The 20655-nt window shown below is 42.1% G+C and overlaps 3 protein-coding genes across 7 annotated transcripts; 1 reads left to right on the top strand and 2 right to left on the bottom strand.

The window, feature by feature from the left end:
• Positions 1-72: 72 nt before the first annotated feature.
• On the bottom strand, positions 73-4485 carry wbp2nl (WBP2 N-terminal like). The gene is made up of 8 exons (XM_055035527.1): positions 4351-4485; positions 3223-3331; positions 2991-3129; positions 2808-2900; positions 2474-2677; positions 1709-1819; positions 1129-1205; positions 73-1031 (listed from the first exon to the last, which is right to left on the bottom strand). The coding sequence occupies exons 1-8, from the start codon at positions 4407-4409 to the stop codon at positions 975-977; spliced, it is 849 nt and encodes a 282-aa protein (XP_054891502.1). The 5' UTR covers positions 4410-4485; the 3' UTR covers positions 73-974.
• Positions 4486-5885: 1400 nt separating this feature from the next.
• Positions 5886-10329, top strand: LOC129363393 (zona pellucida sperm-binding protein 4). Of its 5 annotated transcripts, none has more exons than XM_055035494.1 (12): positions 5886-6358; positions 6470-6594; positions 6682-6799; positions 7133-7267; positions 7370-7542; positions 8074-8150; positions 8221-8354; positions 8436-8619; positions 8701-8845; positions 9744-9813; positions 9883-10017; positions 10094-10329. In XM_055035494.1, the coding sequence occupies exons 1-12, from the start codon at positions 6163-6165 to the stop codon at positions 10165-10167; spliced, it is 1566 nt and encodes a 521-aa protein (XP_054891469.1). In that variant the 5' UTR covers positions 5886-6162; the 3' UTR covers positions 10168-10329. The 5 variants fall into 5 exon arrangements, with proteins under 5 accessions (XP_054891469.1, XP_054891468.1, XP_054891470.1 ...); XM_055035493.1 differs by having other exon boundaries at positions 7121-7267; XM_055035495.1 differs by lacking the exon at positions 7133-7267.
• Positions 10330-10803: 474 nt separating this feature from the next.
• On the bottom strand, positions 10804-13428 carry rrp7a (ribosomal RNA processing 7 homolog A). The gene is made up of 7 exons (XM_055035528.1): positions 13335-13428; positions 13030-13172; positions 12796-12921; positions 12598-12721; positions 11369-11466; positions 11091-11298; positions 10804-10999 (listed from the first exon to the last, which is right to left on the bottom strand). Exons 1-7 carry the CDS (start codon positions 13396-13398, stop codon positions 10914-10916), a joined length of 849 nt encoding a protein of 282 aa, XP_054891503.1. The 5' UTR covers positions 13399-13428; the 3' UTR covers positions 10804-10913.
• Between the last annotated feature and the right edge of the window lie 7227 nt (positions 13429-20655).

The raw sequence follows: 20655 nt of genomic DNA, 5'->3' as shown, positions 1-20655 counted from the left end.
AATGCAGCTATTCTCAAAATGTTTTTAAATTAAGATGGTATAAGAATAAAAAAAAGCAAACACACGAAAGCATCAGCTTTAATAAATGACTCATTTATTAGATTTTAATTGGAACAAAATTCAGCAGAAAGAGAACTGCAAAAAAGGTATTAAAATACAGACATTTGATTAAATTGGGTAAAGTATCTACTTACTACATCTGTGTGCAAATAATCCATCAAACAAACTGTAACTGTTGCACACCAAGGAAGATGTTTCGCCTGCTGGCGCCATAACAAACGCTTTGCATTCAGAAGAATCAACAGCAGCAATCACCTGTCGGCCTTGAACTAGGCCGTGTGGCCCTGCACTAGTGTAACTACTCGAGTTCTGGTGTTAGCTTGGATTTGCGGAGATTGAACACACACACGAAATCTTTAAGAATCCTCTTCAGCCCAAACATTGCACTGCTTTTTATCAACTTAAGCCATCTTAAAGAAACATAACATCATGAGAACAAGAAAATTAAGCTATTTTATCTTATTTAAATGAGTACTAAAGACACATTCATAATAGATTAAAAGTTGTTGATATTTGCTATATGTTAATACACACACACACACAAAAGAAAAGAAACACTCAGTATTTGCTGTGATGCTATAAAAAAAGAGTGTTTCTGGTATGTAATTTTCTTCGGGAACCGCAATCAAATCAGCAGAAAAAGTTTCATTTATGTCTTTATTTTACATTTTGTAAAACAGTGGCTGTTCTGGTGTTTGGGAATTATTAAGAAACTAATGCATTTCCTATCTGAGAATTGAAGTAAAAGTTAAGATGGTCGGTTGTATAATGACAGAATATCAGACACAGTTATGCCGAGAGATCACTGATTACACCAGTAGCCTTCAGTTTTTAATCATCCCAGCAGGTTTCCCATCAACTTCACTCGCCTCGGAATCTATTCTGGGGAAGCAACAGGAGTGCCATGAAGGTGTTCAGTCTTTCTTCTTGTTGGGGGAGTTCGGGTACGGTGCATATGGTGGAGGCCGCTCCTGTGGTGGACATAACACAAAAATAGAAAACAGTTCAGCGGCGTCCCTAGAAAAAAAACGGACGGCTGACGACGTCCACGCTGCTGCGGAAGCTTACCGCGGGGATGTAGACGGCGTGCGGATTGCTGGGATTATAATACGCGCTGCCTGCCGCTTCGGCCGCCTTTGAGTTACCTGTGCAGTGAAACAAGACGTGACAGAGACAAGAAGATTAATGCTGACAGCCGTGAGCACAGAACGCGTTCGGGGGTACAGACGCTACAGCTCAAACCACTGTACGCGGGGAGCGCACGGTTAGTCACATGAATCTTAAATGACAGCTCTGGAAAATCCTCCAGACGGAATCAAGCCGCAGTCCCCGAGGAGCAGGACGGGAAACGTCCGACTGAACGTCCACCGAAAACGAAAGGACGTTTCACCCTGGAACAATGGGTTCTTGCTCATGAGCACGGGAGGGGAGTGTTTGCTGAGAGCTCTGCATGTGAGGATTGTTTAACCTTTGTAATTATGATGTTCAACACATGAGACACTAGCAGCCCTTCTTTTTATTTATTTTTTATTTTTTCCCCCAAAATGATTCATCTTGAAAAAGACAGATGAGATCTGACGGGTGCAGTGGCACAGGATTAAAACAAGAGAGAGGAAAGAGAGAGAGAGAGAGACGGAGACCAACAGACCTGCAGGAGGTGGGGGGGCGGTCCAGTTCTGAGCGGGAGGAGCCCAGTTCGGAGGAGGCCCAGGGTAAGGAGGGGGCGGGGCCATGTAGTCGCATCCAGATGGGTACATTCCTGGAACGGGAAAAAGACAACAAGGTCAACCGAAGGAAAAAAACAAAAAAAAAAGATGCGAGTCCCAGATGATACAGCACACAAATTTGACAAGATGCATCAAAGGCTGTAACTGAGGATCATCTAAGTTATCAATGAATCAGTTATTCTGACGACTGATCAATTTATCGGATTAAAAAATTTGGCAGATTTTTTTGTTTAAGCGCTTTTTGTGCTGAAATAAAATACATCAAAATATGTAAATAAACAAATAATTCAATTCCTTTTTTTTAAATAGGAAATGCATGCTTGATCATTTGTAGCAAAGGATGCATGTGCAGCTAAAAAAACATTCACTACATCAATGTGTGAAAAGCTCAGCCATTTCTGCTTGGCCAATCTGTTGACTATGTTTTTGGATTAACTGATTTATAATTGGATGGTAAAATGTGCTTAATATGAGATTTTAATTTTCTTCAGAATTTAAGGCAGGTAAAGCTAAATCTGTGCCACCAAAGTAGTTTTGGACAAAAGGTTTATATTTTCTTCCATTTCTGTTGCTAGTTTTCCCCAATTTACCCCAGAAGGGTTTCAGTTCTGTTAATACATTTTCGGTATAAAGTGTTTAGAAACAACTTTAGCAAATTTGTACAATATTTGCACTAAAATCTGTACCTGCTGCTGCTGTTGGATAGGGGTAGCCCATATTTCCAGGAGCAGTGGGAGGAGGAGGACCCTGGTAGAATACATTCTGCTGGGGAGGGGGAGGATAAGGATAGCCGTTCGGAGCCGGTGGAGGCGGACCGTACCCGTTCACCATTCCGGGTGAGGGGTAACCGTAGGCAGGAGCCCCGTTCTGGGCCGGAGCAGCACGGGATGCTAGAACACAAAAACAAACAAAGGTTTAAAGGTAGCAGGAACTGTGTCCACTTTTTATTTATGAGCTTGATATCATCCAATATCGAATAAAACAACTGAAAAAATTAAATAAAAATATGTGAATACAAACCATTTGTGGCCAGTTTGAAAAGATGCTGCCCCACTTCAATGGCTCCTCCGCTGGGAAATGACATCTTGAAATGGGCCTGACCTTCCCAGCCGCCTGAATAAACAGTTTTGATTGGAGAAGCCTTTAATTACAACATGAACCCAAGTTATCACTGGTTTCCTATCTACTCAAAAGAACACTCACCACCAGGCTCGGCCGACACGGTGCCTTTTATGTAGTTGGCGCCAAACACTGGTTGCTCAATGCTGCAGCCCTTCATCAGATAGTAGGGGAACATGGCTGAGCCTAAGCAGTCCTTGTTGTTGCTGGACACGAACATCAGCTGAGAAGGTGGACAACAACAAATGACGCTGCGTGAAAAACATGAGGATCACAGCAGCATCCTAAGTATGTGTATCCTACAAAAGTGAGTTACCCTGTATGGAGTTAGATAAATGGTGCCTTTCTTGGTCCCCTTCAGCAGGTCAGTCTTGCAGGAGACGTCGCTGAATGACAGCTCCACATTCTTACATTGTCTTAAGACACTAGAAAGACAATGAAGACATAAAAGGTAAAAAAATATTAACCAAACCAAGAAAAACAATGTTCAAACACAGTGAATATCCTTACTATGAATCGTTGGGAGTTGTGGAAAACAATATATCTTTTCCATCTATAATGCATTCTAGAATATTATTAGACTAATCTCCAGAGATGCACAGGCTAATTAGCCAGGAAATTAGCCCAAACTGGACTGTAATCAAGATGTATGCAACTTTTCAGCATAATAGTTAGATAAAACTCAGGGCTGTACAGTTCAATGCAGTTTCTTTTTTGTCTCAAATCAATTCAGATTGATTCAGCTGATGCCTTTCTAAAACCAAAAGACACCATACAGAGAGCAAAACAAATAAATAAATGAATAAAACAATAAAAAAAAATCTGTAAAAATGTCAGATCTCAATTTAAAGCAAGTAAACCACTTTGAACTATGACTTTTAAAGAGGCAATTTGTATTCCCTTCAAAAAATGTGGAGTTTTGGTTTCATTATGGTAAAGTCTATGGGTCAACTTTTCACTGCAGCAAGAGTGTTTTTAGAGATAAAGTGAATTAAATAAATAAATAAATAAATAAATAAATAAGGCCAAAGCTCCGTGACATTTTAGGTAACTTCGGTATTTTCGATACTCGAAATTTGCGGTTTTTGACTCCAGGTTGCGTCAAATCGGTGCCTGATGCGATTATTGCAACAAAATGTCAACACGAACAGCAGCCATTGCTTCCTGTTGTGACAGACGGGGCTAACGAAATGAGTTAGTCAAAAGCAAAACTACATTTCACAAAAACGTAGGGGTAAAAAAAGACAGCATAATATGTTCGGTATATTGTTAAAAAGTTAAAGTTGAAATCACATAAATTCGGGGTGTTACAAGAAAGCGCAGCTAGCGGGCTAGCTCTGCTATTAGCTAGCTCCGCGAGAAGAGATGTAAACAAGCTTCATGACGACACGACAGCTGCTTGGTTTATGAGATAAACCCAGAAGAAATCCCAGAAAACACGCACCTCTCTCCGTTATCGATCAAAACCCCGCCGTTTTGCGAATGGTTCCGATTCAGAGCCATGTTCAGGAGCCGTGAGAAACTTCTGTCGCCTCTGATCAATGCTAAAGCCTGGAATCGTCACGGATGACACAACGCTTACGTCATCACACCATCTGGAAACTCGTGACCTGACTCTGGAAGTTTTCTTGCTTCTTTTTTTTGTGTGTTTTGTTTCTTTGTTTTTACTTGTCCTTGAATAACAGAAATGTCCTTCAAATGTCTGTTGAACACTTTATGAGAAAATGATTCAAAAATAATATTAACTTTGTACGCCAACAATTGTGGATGAAAAAGTGAGTCCATGAACATATTGAGTTTTTGAGGACGTTTGATGTTCTGTGCGAAAATACAGTACAGACTGTATATTAAATTGTATATTGCAGCTTAATTTGAATCATATTGCTCTGTCCTGTACAGTTCAATATGAGTCAAAGTTTTGTGAAGTTGCTCAAAACGGAAATAGGTCATATATGCACCACTAAGAAAAGATGTTGTATTGGCATTAATAGTTTGTATGAAAAAGATAACAACGTGTAAATTAATTGTCAGTTTTATTGGAATAATGACTTTATGACTATTAATAGACCACTGATCTGGACTCATATCAAAGTCCTTGGTTCCCAAAAAGGAAGTTTACTTCTCAATAATCAAATATATCCGACAAAAACCAATTAACTAAAAGAAAAAAAACATAGAAATAACTTAAATGAATCTTGGACATTTTGTAAAATAACTAAGGAAATAATTTCACAGCTTCTTTTTGAGTGTATTTGTAAATAATTTTGGACTGAGATGGAATGATTGATCCAACTGTGTCGTGGCATTAAGATTAAGTAATTAAGTTTTAACATGATGATATCATCTGCTAATGATAAAAATAATAATGGTAAAAAAAACTTTTTAAGTTATTTTGTGTGTTTTTTGTTGTTGTTTTTGTTTTGTTTTTTAGTGATACTTTTTTGGGCAAGAATGATCAAAAATGAATCAAAGCTCAAAAATTACGTCAAAGCTGAATTGGTAAAAAGTAAATAAATAAAAATATAACCTTAAAAGAGTTAAGAAACCTGACAAACTATAAAGAATTTTATTGCAATTAAATGTTTTCTTTAAAATATATGGAGCTAAATTGGGGCCATGAAGCTGGTTAAAAAAAAAAGCTTTTTTGATACTGAAAGACAAATTTTGCATCGTGTATTTTTTTCTTATCTTTTCGCTTTGTATCATAAATGTTCTAATTTCTGTGCTAATTTTTATATCTTCATATGCTAGATGTAGCCTAAAGTTGCCGATTTTGATTAAAATAAAAATGATAATTATTATTACTATTACATTTGTTTTATTTTGCTTCATTTTCACAGATGTGTTCGTTTTCTGCTTTAACATTTAGTAGTAGGGTTAGGGTGACAGGACCCACTCTAACCCCAAACCTTTGTTATTGTTTTGCTTTTTCACTAACAGGTTTGTGCGCCGTTTAAAACCTTCCGCCACCGGGGCAACGGGACTACTTTCACTGTATCATTTTTGGCCTCGGAACAAGCGCTGCTGCTTATCCAGTTGCTCATTTCACAGTCCAGAGGGTGAACATAGTTAATGGTGGCGGGTTGAACTTCACCGGATAAATGTCGGCAGGACGGAAACGTGAAGCTCAGGAGGAAACAAGCGTCGGACTAATTAACGCTAATTACCGGGCGGCGCGTGGCCTTCACGTAGAGCCACGCAAAGACCTGGGAACCTTGGAGTCCAGACAGAAAGACCGACACAGATTAAGAAGAAGATGAGGGACACAGAAGCCAGACTGGTGTGTTTGGTTTGGATACTGATGGCGCAGCGCTGCTGTTGTGCCTCCAGCTTGCAGGGGGAGGAAAAGCGGACGCAAAACGCACAGCGGGCCTCGCCTGCAGTCACCTGCTCAGTCCGCGGGATGACAGCCGTGTTTGGCCCGCCGGTCACGAAAAAACTGCGTGTCAGAGGTAAGGTCACGGCTGTTGCCCGTTTCAGTCATTTAGTTTGAAAATAAATCAAAGCTATTTCTAATTAATCGGAATTTTTTTCGTAACTGCATTTACTTTGTTGTCGTTTAGACGTGTCAGGTACTCCAGTCCCTTTAGTTAATTCTAAGAGGTCCTGTGGAGTGAAGGTGGGTAAAGAGGAGAACCAGAACCTCTCGTTTTTCAGCAGATATGACAGCTGCTATGCAAGGATAGAGGTAAAACTTTTAAATTATAAAACTAAAAAAAGAGAGCGTAATCCAAAACCTCTGTGCATTGCATATTTGACTCTCTTCCCTCTGCAGGGCAACAAAGTGGTGGTCTCGCTGCAGGTCCAGTTGACAGGAGAGAACCAGTGGATCGGAGTGAACATCAGCTGTCCTCTGATCAAGAGAAGCGGTCGGAAAACCCAGCCGACTTCGTGTGAGTGACCTCTGACCTAATCGTCAACAGGATCCAGTGGATGCTGTTAAATTCTTGGCACATGACCTTCATCTCGTCGCACTCAAATCTGCGTCGTGTCCCAGCGAACCCTTTTCCCCGACAAACTGGACCAGTCATACTTAGGAATAACCCAACACTTTTCTTCCTCCAACTTTGAGTTAGTCTGTCACATAAATACCCAATAAAGTGCAATTAGTATTGTGTGTTTAGGAATTTTAGTGTTTTAAAATGTGAAACAGCAAGCTTTTTAAAAGAAAAAGAAGTGCAGATAAAATCTTAACTTTGAATGGTTATCATTAGCTTCTTCTCCAGCTTCCCTCGGTAAATGCAATGCTGATGAGTCCCTGCGTTTAAATTGTGGTCACCAAAACATCACCAGCAGCGCCTGCCAGAAACTGGGCTGCTGCTACGATGCTCAGTCTTCTGCCTGCTACTACCGACTTAACGGTAAAAGGAACATTTCACCTGTAAGAGGTTGTCAGGCGTACAAAAGAGAAACATCCCCAAACTATTTCTCTGAGTTGCGTTTTTGTTGTTGTTGTTGTTTAGCATGCTCTCTGGACGGACACTTTGTGTTCACGGTCAAGGCCACGGACAGCCATCCACCCATTGACCCCGGCAGCCTTGCGATCAAGGATCAGCCTCACTGTTTGCCCGCAATCTCAACCTCAGACACTGCCGTCTTCAAGATGGGAGTCACGGACTGCGGCGCGAAGATGAGGGTAACTGTCACGCCTCAACCTGGTTTCATTTCATACCCGACGTTCGTTTCCAACAGTGTAGAAGAAGGAAGTTTAAACCGTTTCTCCTGGCAGTCACAATGGACAACAATCGTATGTATCCGGAAACTCCAACGTCTCTGTTACACCATCAGTATGATGATGAAAAGATGGACGGAGCTAAATACTGGATGGTACTGGAAGAAAATCTGGTGGAGGCTCCAGGATCAAAAAATGCCTTCCACTATAAACCTAAACTTTTAGTCCTGATCTAAAAAAAAAAACTGAGGCTCAGATTCTTTCCATTCAATTTGTGTAAAGCTATTAGACATAACCCAAAAGACCGAGAGCTACCATTGCAGCTAAATGTCCTTCTGTGGCATTTGAATGCCAGACTTTTCCTATGTACCCTGTTCCTTTCACTTTAAAATTCAGCACAACTTCTGTTAGTTTTAGTTCAAAATAGTTTCTCACTTTAAATGTCCAAATCAATGTTTTTTTATTGAAGGTAAAGTATTTGCTTTTTCTTTCTAGACAGATGGCCATCTGGTGATCTATGAGGTTGAAGTGGAGGAGCAGAACAAAAACAGGAAAAGACATTCACCCTTTCGGTATTGCTTACCCTTTCCTTTTCTTCTGGTGGTATAAATAAACTGATGAGATGGTGGAGTCGTTTTTAAGTCTGCAGGTTGAGTGTGAATACGACGAATCGGATCTGAAACATGCAAAAGACTTGAGGTCTTTGTATACCGTTACCAATCCACCGGCTGTAGTGGCAAAGGGAACCATGAGGGTGCAGATGAGATTAGCTACAGGTACCGGAATCTTTTTTTTTTTATGTTTTGTGGCTTCAGCTGCTCAAAACCCATTTCTGACCTACTTTGGTTCCCTTCTAGATTCTTCCTTTACCATCTTTATGCCAGAAGACCGGCTTCCCCTAAAACTTCCGCTGCGTGAGACGGTGAATGTGGAGATATCCATCGTCCCGCCGTCCCCTGACCCTGCACTCGCGCTGCGTGTGAGAGACTGCTTTGCCTACCCCGCGTCTAAACACTCTGTGTGGTCCCTACTCCATGATGGGTTAGTATGGTCTACAATGTGTCAATCATGCTGGAATGTCAAAGTGGAATCGTTCATGGCTTCTTCCTTTCCCCTGGACAGATGTCCTAACCCTCTAGACACCATGAGAAGCTCTGTCCCTGTGGACAACCAGGGGACAACCACCACTTACTCTCAGGTCAGGCGCTTTGATGTGAAGACCTTTGCCTTCTTGGACCCTGATACTGGCAAACAAAGTGTGGAACAGGTACCTTTATCGAAATTTTACATTTAGTTTTGGATATTTTTTGTTTTAAAATCTGCTTTAGCAATGCTAGACGCTATAAGACCTTTTTTATGATGCCTTAAATTAAATCTAACACAATACAGGGGAATATTGGAAGGTTTTGCAATCAAACATAACGCATCCTAAAATGTCTGGGGTCTGTTTCTCACACTGCATATGGCTCTCTGAACCCCCACATGGCCGAGCTTAAAAATATTGGGGATCTTTAGATTGTCCAAGCACAGAATGCGCTTAGCACAAATGAACCAACAATGATCATCGCCAAAGCTAACTGGTGAAAGATTCTCACCTATCTGTAATGGATGCAAAAAAAAAAAAAAAAAAAGCCGGCTAGCTAGAAGGTTATTGAGGGTATTTCAGCAGCTAGTTGTTGTTAGCCTCGACCACCAGAACACAGTGAAGGTGTGTTTGCTACCCAAAAGGCCAGCAAAAAACACAGATTAAATAGTTCTGCCACAACAAAACTTAAGAGCTGCAACTAGTATATTTAAAGCCAACTTTGTAGGAATTTAAGACATTTTAAGACCTTAATTTTAGAGGCACAAATTTGAGGCTTTTTAAGGGAAACCTTATTTTGATAATATAACTATGCTAGCCCAGACATGCGGTCCGTGGCTACAGTAAGTGAGTCTTAGTCATGTTAGTTGAAAATTGTCACTTTTCTTTAGAAATGTTGAAAATACTGAAGCGTAAATAAAATTTTTAAGAGTATGAACGAGGTGCATTGCTGCTGAATTGGCATAATTCCCTCTAAATATAAATACACTTTTAAAGAATATTGAGAGAGGGATAATGTTACTGCAATAAGCTTGTTTTGCATGTCTATACCAGTGATGTTAGTGAATGTGGCTCTTTTTAGATATACTTTTACTGTTGGGTGGAAATCTGCACAGAAGATGTGGACTGTGCCCAGCGTTGTACCATCATCTGTAAGTATGACTTTTTCATATATATATATATATTTTCTTCTGTTCTTTAACTGTGTTGTACCTCCGCAGCATCAGATGCAGAGCGACAGAGAAGGCAGACCAGTCCTGCATCCCGTCAGGTCCAGCTCGTATCCGTAGGTCCGCTTCAACTGGTCCACGAAAACGCAGAACTGGACGACCTTCGGAGTGGGAAACTGAGCAATGGTAAATATTCCAAATAAAGCGCTCAGTACGTTATTGATGATTACATCATAATGCAGCTCTTCTCCTCCTCTCCTAGTGTTCAGTTGCTCTTCGGTCAAGCATCCGAAGACGCTGCTGCAAGCAGAGGGCCGACGAGCAAGCTCACTTTAAATAAGCCGAACGCGTTCTGCATTATTATTTGTAATGAGTTTGTTTTTGTTACTTTGCTCCAAGTTTAAGTTTCTCTTCTAAATTGTGTTTTTTGAGGATTTAGAGGAAATGAACTTCTGCAGCTCTTCTAAAAAAAATAAACTATTTCCATTCTTGCTTTGAGCACAGTTTCAGCCTTAGGGCTTCTTTTTTCCAATTATGAAAATCTTAGTAAAATTACAGTTTTGAGATTGTACACGGTTTCTGGTTTGTGAGAGACTCTATGATGCAGTGGGTTTAAGATCAAGGCATTTACCCAAGGAACCTTAATTGTGTCCATTGTTGTACAAAGGCAGTTACCAACTGGATAAATCAATCTGGGTGTAGATAAAGTACCATTTGCAATTCAGCAGAACATTACTAAAATGCATAAGATGACAGCTTTTAGAATAGAAAAACTCTGTAGTTTTTCTTTTTCTCTGGTTTATAGATTTATGCAAAGATGACTCAGCACTACATTCACTGCCCTGGCACAGCTGAGCAAATAACATCACTGCTTTCTCCTGCTAATGTGCGTTTCCTTGGACTGGTTTGGAAATGGGACATCTATAAAGAGTTGTTTGGAGTTGACAAAAGCAACTGATGGTTTGACAGCCATGAAAATACAAACCGGTTTATTAGATGAAATTCCAAGAATATGGTTCAACAAGATCACTTTAAATAAGAACAGAAAAGAAGTGAGATGAGTCAAAAGCGTGCGGCTTGCTTCAGTACGGTTTGAACTTCCTCTGTGCTCTCATCAGAGCGATTCGCTGTTTGTCCTCCTCAAACTTCCTCCTCAGCTCAGCGATATCTGGTAACGGATTAAAGGAGAAACAGTTCAACAACTCCTCCACCTCAATGAGCTTCCTTCGTTCGGCGCCGTTAAAATACAACGGACTCACGTTCTTTCTGCGTGTTCTTGTGCTGCCAGGTGTAGAAGTTCATCAGCTCCTTCCTCCTCTTCTTCCTCGCCTCCCTCTGCAGGGTCCTCTGGTTGGCGGCCTCGCTGTGGGGGCGGGCCTTGGTGCCCTTGTGACCTCTCGTGACCTTCACCCAGCCCTCCTCGTCCTCCTGCTGCTGCTCAGCCTCCTTCCTCTGCAGCTCTGCCTCCTGCGACGAGAACGAAGGATCAGGTTTTAAGTCGCTCGGACGTGGATTGGAGGAGCGGCGCCGCTTTTACCTGTTCTTGCTGCTTGTCGTAGTCCTGCATGAACGAGTCGACCGTCTGCTGCAGTTTGTCGGGGTGGATGATGGACTTTGTGTACTGCTGGATCCATTCTGTCACAGGGGAGACGCACCAATCAACACACTTGTACCAGAAACGCATCCCCACGTTTCACCAAGGCAACACAGAGCTGCTCTGGATGGGTAGAGTTAGATTTTTTTTCCCCCTCATATATCACTTTGCAATTCTTCAACACAGTTTTGGTTTGCGGTGTTGCCTTTGAGGCTTGTGGGAAACTTTAAACAGAATTTCTTCTGGATTTTGTTACTCTTCTAGCGACCTTTTAAAAATTTTTTTTTTAAATCCACTGCCGCTACTACAAAACAAAACTCACGCAGAGCTACGACCAACAATTTTCTAGATATGCATGCACAACTACATTTTCTACAAAAGCTAACAGATTTAAAACTATTTCTGAATCTAAAACTCTCGGATCTGAAACTCTACGCCGTGAATTCGCTCAGGGATCGTCAAGACTCGCTTGTGAACTTCCAGTGACTTCATTCACACAGATTAATCAATTGGCACAAACTCGTCTACAAAACGATCACTAGCAAAAAACCCTCCTTACCTTCGCTCAGTCAATATTTCCAACATTTTATTCTATTAACTTCATCAGTATGACGGTCCAGAGAAGTCATTTGTCATCATTTTCTTGCACCCAAAGGTTGGAACAACTTGCAAAAAAACCTCACTGAAGCTCAACAAGCTAACTTTGATATTGACATTTATCAACCCAGTAAAAACTATGATCACTGTACCTGCTACTCAGAACGGTTTACTTATGTCTTCGTGTTTAGTCAGTATGAATACGGTTGAAATTTGATTTTTCTTTCTGTGTTTTATAATATTCTTCTGTTTTCTGCTACGCTATGAAAATGACAGTTTGTTCCCAAACAGCTTACCTGCTTAAGTAAAGGATAACTAACAAAAATAATATGAATAAAATGTTAAAACAAACAAAATGAATCTGTAAGTGAGGAAAGTGAAGAAATATGTGTGGCATAACTTAAAACTGGCTACTTTCAAAAGCCTGTTGTGGAAATCACAGGAAAAACTCCTAAAATGACGATTCCTTGTTGCATTCCCAGCCAAGAACATTTCCGTCTTGGTTTCGCCCATCGCATAAACTGTAGAAACTATCCAGTGTGTGTTTGCAATGCAAAATGTGAACGAAAGCTCACTCTGTACTCCAGTTTTCACTGGTCTCTGCTCTGTGCTGACCACCAAGGACTCATCGTGCGGATGGGATTTCGCTGCCGCGATGCTGGAGGAGCTTTCAAACACAACGTAGGCGACCTTGAAACCCTGGAAGACACGAATGGAGACACGATGACCTCGGCTGCTCTTGACATCCGGATGGACCAACCCGCAGGCTTGACCTGTTTGGCTGCTGGCCTGAAGACCGTGGACAGTTTGGGTCCAGACTCCTGAGAGGAACCTGGAGCATCCCTCAGCTCTACTGAAGCAACAACCCCAAACCGGGAGAACAAGTCTTTGACGACACTCTAAAGAGCAAAACAAGGGGAAAAAAAGGAGGAGAAGGGCAAAATGTCAGCCTTTGTGGTTACATATAAAACAGCAGGCCTGTTTTTGCTCCAGACTGAACCCCTCACCTGTGAGCAGTAAGGAGGGACGTTGAGCACGAACAAAGTCCGGTCCAGCGGCCTGTAGGAGGTCTTCTCTGCTCGGACTTTGTGCTCCTTCACGTACAGAGAATGACGCGCTGCGCCGTCGGGGCTGAACTGTAAGGGCAGAACTGCGGAGAGAGACGGGAGGAGAAACCAAAACATCAGGCGTCCGCAAAGCGATCAATCCCATCAAACTGGTCCGCAAACAACAACTTGTGGACGGGTCACAGGATTTAGCTGAACGCCGTCCTGCTGGAGTCGATAACTGCACGTAAGTTAACGGTAGATACCCGCAAATCCTTCAGGAAGAACACACGCCTGCTTGGTAGCATGTTTCTTCTTCGACGGCGCCATGTTGTGTGACCTTTCAACCGGAAGCGAATCAACTTTTCGCTTTTAACTTTTTTTTTCTTTTTAGTGGTTTTTTTTTGTTTGTTTGACTTATTGTTAAATATATGAGGCGTGGTTTGTGAAGATATACTCAAACATTAATGTCGAAAGATTAATAGTAACAAATGTCATTAGAAATATTGCAAAACCAAATATTTGTAGGGTGTTCAGTGAGTTGAGTACATAAATATTACCCAAGCCAGCTTTTAATAAAGACAGACCCTTCTTTGTTAGCATTAGCATGCTTTCCTTCTCCTCTGCTGCTTCCAGGTTGATCTTTATCAACCCAACCTTTAAAATCTATTGACTTATGTGCATTGTAATAAGCCCAGTCAGTATGAATGTTACTGTACTTTTATTTTTTCTGTTTTATGGTGTTTTGGTGTATGACGTACCACGTCAAGGGACCCTTGTTTTGATCTCCACCTGCTTGCTCCAGTTAATGTGTCAAACTTTAGGCCCGCAGGCCAAATCTGGGCCCCTCCGTAGCTTTTTAGGCCCGAGCAGCTAAGCGCTGCGAAGGCCTATTGTTTCTGTACTGTTTCTTATTATTATTATTATTAGGCCCGAGCAGCTAAGCGCTGCGAAGGCCTATTGTTTTCCTATTGTTTATTATTATTATTAGGCCCGAGCAGCTAAGCGCTGCGAAGGCCTATTGTTTTCCTATTGTTTATTATTATTATTATTATTATTCTTCCACCCAAATGAATTGGCTTTTTGGGGGCTTTATCATATTCAAAAACTCACCAAACTTGGCGGAGGCCTTAAGCCTGTTTAAAATTTACGTATTTTAAAGTCGTAGCAAAAATTGCAACAGAAATGTCTCTACGGCGCCACCTAGAAATTGGAAAAACACCCTTTTTTACCCTCTGCTATTCACTTACTTTATCGTAGACACATGAAATTTGGTACACTTGTAGAACTCCCCAAGACGCTCAAAATTTACAATTAATGTCATAGTGCAAGTATCACAGGAAGTCAGCCATTTTTGATTGAAGTTCCCATTTTGACCCCATTTTTGCCGATTTTTGCCATTTACAGCCTTTGTATTTGATCTATCTCCTCCTAGGGATTTTGATTGATCGACTTCAAACTCGGTCAGTCTGTTCATAAGGCATGTCCCATCTAAAGTTATCTAAACGGTGAGTTTTTGAGTATGCTGAATGGGGGTTAGCAGGGGTCAAAGTTCACCTACTCGCCATAAAAAAATAAACTGCTATATCTCTTACACAGAAACTCACAGAAGCATCAAAGTTTCTGTGATTGATCATCATCGGGTCTTCTACAATACCCTATGGTCGAATGATGACATCACTTAGGCCACGCCCCCTGAGAACAGGAAGTGTAATGTTTTACTGTGAACTGTCGCTATCTGACCCCTTTGACCTCATCAACATGAAACTGTGCCCAGACACAGAGAACATGTTGGTGTATTGAGGATTCTAACCCCGACCAGCTTCGATGGAGCAGGTGGGCGTGGTGGCGTGGCGAAGTCACCTGTAACGCCATCGCCATACGTTTGGCTCTCAATTCCACATTTTCGGGCCCAGCTGCTGCAAACTCATAAGGATGGATCTTCATCCACTCCCCGACAGGAATCCATCACAATATTTGGTGGGCGTAGCCTAATTTCTCTATAGCGCCCCCTAGAAAACTTTAAATGATCAGCCCCAAGCCATGCTTTAACCTACAATTACAAAACGTTGTACACATGTGTACCTTGTCAGGACTTACAAAAAAGTCTCTTGGAGCCATGGTCTAAACCCCACAGGAAGTCGGCCATTTTAGATTGAAGTTCAGATTTTGACCCCATTTTTGCCATTTACAGCCTTCCTATTTGATCGAACTCCTCCTAGGGATTTCGATTGATCGGCTTCAAACTCGGTCAGTCTGCTCATAAGGCATGTCCCATCTAAAGTTATCAAAACGGTGAGTTTTTGAGTATGCTGAAGGGGGTTAGCCGGGGTCAAAGTTCACCTACTCGCTGTAAAAAAAGAAACTGTTATATCTCCTACACAGAAACTCACAGAGGCACCAAAGTTTCTGGGATTGATCATCATCGGGTGTCCTACAATACCCTATGGTCGAATGATGACATCACTTAGACCACGCCCCCTGAGAACAGGAAGTGTCATGTTTTACTGTCAAAGGTCGCTATCTCACCCCTTTGACCTCATCAACATGAAACTGTGCCCAGACACAGAAAACATGTTGGTGTATTGAGGATTCCAACCCCGACCAGCTACGATGGAGCAGGTGGGCGTGGCGGCGTGGCGAAGTGACCTGTAACGCCATCGCCATACGTTTGGCTCTAAATTCCACATTTTCGGGCCCAGCTGCTGCAAACTCACAAGGATGGATCCTCATCCACTCCCCGACAGAAATCCATCACAATATTTGGTGGGCGTGACCTAATTTCTCTATATCGCCCCCTAGAAAACTTTAAATCATCACCCCCAAGCCATGCTTTAACCTAAAATTACGAAACTTTGTACACATGTGTACCTTGTCAGGACGTACAAAAAAGTCTCTTGGAGCCATGGTCTAAACCCCACAGGAAGTCGGCCATTTTAGATTGAAGTTCAGATTTTGACCCCATTTTTGCCGTTTACAGCCTTCGTATTTGATCGAACTCCTCCTAGGGATTTCGATTGATTGGCTTCAAACTCGGTCAGTCTGTTCATAACGCATGTCCCATCTAAAGTTATCTAAACGGTGAGTTTTTGAGTATGCTGAAGGGGGGTTAGCAGGGGTCAAAGTTCACCTACTAGCTGTAAAAAAATAAACTGCTATATCTCCTACACAGAAACTCACAGAGGCACCAAAGTTTCTGTGATTCATCATCATCGGGTCTTCTACAATACCCTATGGTCGAATGATGACATCACTTAGGCCACGCCCCCTGAGAACAGGAAGTGTCATGTTTTACTCTGAACGGTCCGCTATCTGACCCCTTTGACCTCATCAACATGAAACTGTGCCCAGACACAGAAGACATGTTGGTGTATTGAGGATTCCAACCCCGACCAGCTACGATGGAGCAGGTGGGCGTGGCGGCGTGGCGAAGTGACCTGTAACGCCATCGCCATACGTTTGGCTCTCAATTCCACATTTTCGGGCCCAGCTGCTCCAAACTCACAAGGATGGATCTTCATCCACTCCCCGACAGGAATCCATCACAATATTTGGTGGGCGTGGCCTAATTTCTCTATAGCGCCCCCTACAAAATTTTAAATGATCAGCCCCAAGCCATGCTTTAACCTACAATTACGAAACTTTGTACACGTGTGTACCATGTCAGGACTTACAAAAAAGTCTCTTGGAGCCATGGTCTAAACCCCAGAGGAAGTCGGCCATTTTTGATTGAAGTTCAGATTTTCATCCCATTTTTGCCGTTTATAAACCATTTCAGTAATTCGCCACTTGGGGTCAGTATTGCTCCACAAATGAAACAGCAGATAAACAGGATGAAGAACAATATCAGTATTTCGCCAGTAGGTGTCAGTGTTCCTCCACCAATGACAAACAGATCCACGGGCGGATGGGCGTGAAAACTTTGTGAGAGCGTTGCCATGAAATTTCTAAAAGGATAGAAATGTCTCAGATAATTTTTGTTGAATTAAATCATGCAGTAAATGTAGCGTTTTCTTACTTCTTACAACCATTTCAGTAATTCGCCACTCTGAGTAAATATTACTCCAACAATGAAATAGAGTGCTTTAGAACACAGCTGAAGATGATGAAAAATGACGAACTGTAGTACTTCGCCATGTGCATATGATCGGCTGTAAATGACACGTGGATCATCCGACTGACGCCAAATTGGATACGTATGACCTTTGTTGACCTCTAAAGAGAACAACAGCATTGAAATATATTTTGAATCCACTGCGCGTCCTACATTAATCCGCCAGCTATATTTCCTCGCTAAACCAATGAATCTGCACCACATTTTTGCATCGTCAAGGAGCGCCTCCGAACGCATCAGTGCGTACCGCCTGGTGGACGGGCGCGGAAACTGCGCAACAACTTCTGTGTTAGCACGTGGCCAGCGTTGATGGAAACTGAGCAACAGCTTCCGCGGTGCAGGCGGAGGAGCTGAAAACTGCGTGAGAGCTTCTGTGGTGGCTGACGTGAGGCGACGGTTGCTAGTACCCCGCGGTGGCAATAGGCCGGAGCGGCGCTTGGCTGCGAGGGCCGTTCGAGGCTGCTTGCAGCTTTAATTATTATTATTATTCTTCCACCCAAATGAATTGGCTTTTTGGGGGCTTTATCATATTCAAAAACTCACCAAACTTGGCGGAGGCCTTAAGCCTGTTTAAAATTTACGTATTTTAAAGTCGTAGCAAAAATTGCAACAGAAATGTCTCTACGGCGCCACCTAGAAATTGGAAAAACACCCTTTTTTACCCTCTGCTATTCACTTACTTTATCGTAGACACATGAAATTTGGTACACTTGTAGAACTCCCCAAGACGCTCAAAATTTACAATTAATGTCATAGTGCAAGTATCACAGGAAGTCAGCCATTTTTGATTGAAGTTCCCATTTTGACCCCATTTTTGCCGATTTTTGCCGTTTACAGCCTTTGTATTTGATCTATCTCCTCCTAGGGATTTTGATTGATCGACTTCAAACTCGGTCAGTCTGTTCATAAGGCATGTCCCATCTAAAGTTATCTAAACGGTGAGTTTTTGAGTATGCTGAAGGGGGGTTAGCAGGGGTCAAAGTTCACCTACTCGTCATAAAAAATAAACTGCTATATCTCTTACACAGAAACTCACAGAAGCATCAAAGTTTCTGTGATTGATCATCATCGGGTCTTCTACAATACCCTATGGTCGAATGATGACATCACTTAGGCCACGCCCCCTGAGAACAGGAAGTGTAATGTTTTACTGTGAACTGTCGCTATCTGACCCCTTTGACCTCATCAACATGAAACTGTGCCCAGACACAGAGAACATGTTGGTGTATTGAGGATTCCAACCCCGACCAGCTTCGATGGAGCAGGTGGGCGTGATGGCGTGGCGAAGTCACCTGTAACGCCATCGCCATACGTTTGGCTCTCAATTCCACATTTTCGGGCCCAGCTGCTGCAAACTCATAAGGATGGACCCTCATCCACTCCCCAACAGGAATCCATCACAATATTTGGTGGGCGTAGCCTAATTTCTCTATAGCGCCCCCTAGAAAACTTTAAATGATCAGCCCCAAGCCATGCTTTAACCTACAAATACGAAACTTTGTACACATGTGTACCTTGTCAGGACGTACAAAAAAGTCTCTTGGAGCCATGGTCTAAACCCCACAGGAAGTCGGACATTTTGGATTCAAGTTCGAATTTTGAGGCCATTTTTGCCGTTTACAGCCTTCATATTTGATCTATCTCCTCCTAGGGATTTCGATTGATCGGCTTCAAACTCGGTCAGTCTGTTCATAAGGTATGTCTCATCTAAAGTTATCTAAACGGTGAGTTTTTGAGTATGCTGAAGGGGGTTAGCAGGGGTCAAAGTTCACCTACTCGCCGTAAAAACATAAACTGCTATATCTCCTACACAGAAACTCACAGAGGCACCAAAGTTTCTGTGATTGATCATCATCGGGTCTCCTACATTACCCTATGGTCGAATGATGACATCACTTAGGCCACGCCCCCTGAGAACAGGAAGTGTAATGTTTTACTGTGAACCTTCGCTATCCGACCCCTTTGACCTCATTAACATGAAACTGTGCCCAGACACCGAAGACATGTTGGTGTATTGAGGATTCCAACCCCGACCAGCTACGATAGAGCAGGTGGGCATGGCGGCGTGGCGAAGTTACCTGTAACGCCATCGCCATACGTTTGGCTCTCAATACCACATTTTCGGGCTCAGCTGCTGCAAACTCACAAGGATGAATATTTATCCACTCCCCGACTGGACTATTTGTAGGGCGTGGCCTAATTTCTCTATAGCGCCCCCTAGAAAACAGCAGCCCATAGGTTATGTTGTTATTAATTATTTAAATATACATTATTATAACTTTTTATATATGTATAAGTTTATTTTGTGGGTTAAAGTACAAACATTCATTCATTTTTGCTAGAAATAATACAAACAAAGTCATTCAGCAAAACTTATGACACAGCGAAGTAAGAACACACTGGGGTCAGTGTTGATGGAGTACCACTGGCACCTTGTGGAGAAATACTGGTACTGCTAGTGCAATACCAGTATTGCGACAGCAGGAGGCAGTGGTACTCCATCAATGAGAAAACAGATCGACGCTACTTAATAACAGTCAGCCGGTGACAGCTGGAGCTGCAAAGTTTTCCTGAACATTTTGCTTGCTTTTTGGAGCCACAGAACTGGACTACGCTCAACATTTTGCTTGGATTTTGGAGTTGCAAATCCGAACCACGCTTTTGAGCAAGAAGGCTCTGTTGGACCGGAGTTGGAGCAGTTTTAATGCGCTCTTTGCACCTGAGCTTCCGCGTTCCGGAAATACGGCTCAAATGTTTTTCCAAGGTAACAATTAATAATGTACATCGATCCGAAGCCCACACAAGTAAGCCGGAGAAAAGTTTTAAGATGTTCGCCTCGTTATACATTCACAGATATGAAGGTGAGTTTTATTTTCTCTAAACTGCTAGCACAAGCCAGCTAGCTTGTGCTAGCAGGGATTATTCTCTGACATTTTTCTAGTAAAAATCTGCTATTTAATTATCTAAAGATTTCTCAGCCATTCTAACGGACACTGTTTGTGCCTTATTTTCAAGCATATTACGTGTGTTTATTGTTAACTGGAGAGGGGGTGGGGGGCAGATTACAGTTCAGACTTTTTGCTTGAAGTATGACGAACAAAAACGAGCCGAGAGTTTACTCTGGTATCGGAGTTCTAGTTCAGCTGACTGTTCAGATTCAGAGTTATTACTTTTAGAAAAATATGGCCGTGTTGCTTAAGATTTCTGTGTTATTTCGTTTTATTACTTTTGCATGCTTGTTGTGAATGGCTCATTAAGACAGTGTTTAGAGCGGTGTGTACGGCGTTAGCTTCAAGAGGTAGCTTTAACTTGTAGCAACGAATATTTACAAGCTGTCTTAATTGAGGATGGCTTGGAAATCCATGAAAACTTAAACAAAGTACATAGTATTGTTTTATTTGTGTCTTAAGTACGACTTTGTCTTTTATAGCAGTCATAGTTTCTGAAAGTGGAAAAAAGAGCCGCATTCGGGT

Source organism: Poeciliopsis prolifica, unplaced genomic scaffold, assembly GCF_027474105.1.
Source record: "Poeciliopsis prolifica strain line A6 unplaced genomic scaffold, Auburn_PproV2 SCAFFOLD010, whole genome shotgun sequence".
NCBI classification, from domain to species: domain Eukaryota; kingdom Metazoa; phylum Chordata; class Actinopteri; order Cyprinodontiformes; family Poeciliidae; genus Poeciliopsis; species Poeciliopsis prolifica.
Note: the sequence above shows the minus strand (reverse complement) of the source record. Positions and strands in the feature narration are given on the sequence as shown.

Excerpts from the sequence above, each read along its gene's own strand:
- wbp2nl (XM_055035527.1), bottom strand. The coding sequence starts at position 4,409 with ATGGCTCTGAATCGGAACCATTCGCAAAACGGCGGGGTTTTGATCGAT. Across the intron at positions 3,332-4,350 it reads TTGATCGATAACGGAGAGAG|TGTCTTAAGACAATGTAAGA; the intron begins GTGCGTGTTTTC and ends TTGTCTTTCTAG. Across the intron at positions 1,820-2,473 it reads CTATCCAACAGCAGCAGCAG|GAATGTACCCATCTGGATGC; the intron begins GTACAGATTTTA and ends TTCCCGTTCCAG.
- LOC129363393 (XM_055035491.1), top strand. The coding sequence starts at position 6,163 with ATGAGGGACACAGAAGCCAGACTGGTGTGTTTGGTTTGGATACTGATG. Across the intron at positions 9,814-9,882 it reads CCAGCGTTGTACCATCATCT|CATCAGATGCAGAGCGACAG; the intron begins GTAAGTATGACT and ends GTACCTCCGCAG. Across the intron at positions 10,018-10,093 it reads GAGTGGGAAACTGAGCAATG|TGTTCAGTTGCTCTTCGGTC; the intron begins GTAAATATTCCA and ends CTCCTCTCCTAG.
- rrp7a (XM_055035528.1), bottom strand. The coding sequence starts at position 13,398 with ATGGCGCCGTCGAAGAAGAAACATGCTACCAAGCAGGCGTGTGTTCTT. Across the intron at positions 12,922-13,029 it reads TCCCTCCTTACTGCTCACAG|AGTGTCGTCAAAGACTTGTT; the intron begins GTGAGGGGTTCA and ends TTTGCTCTTTAG. Across the intron at positions 11,000-11,090 it reads CAAGAACACGCAGAAAGAAC|ATATCGCTGAGCTGAGGAGG; the intron begins GTGAGTCCGTTG and ends ATCCGTTACCAG.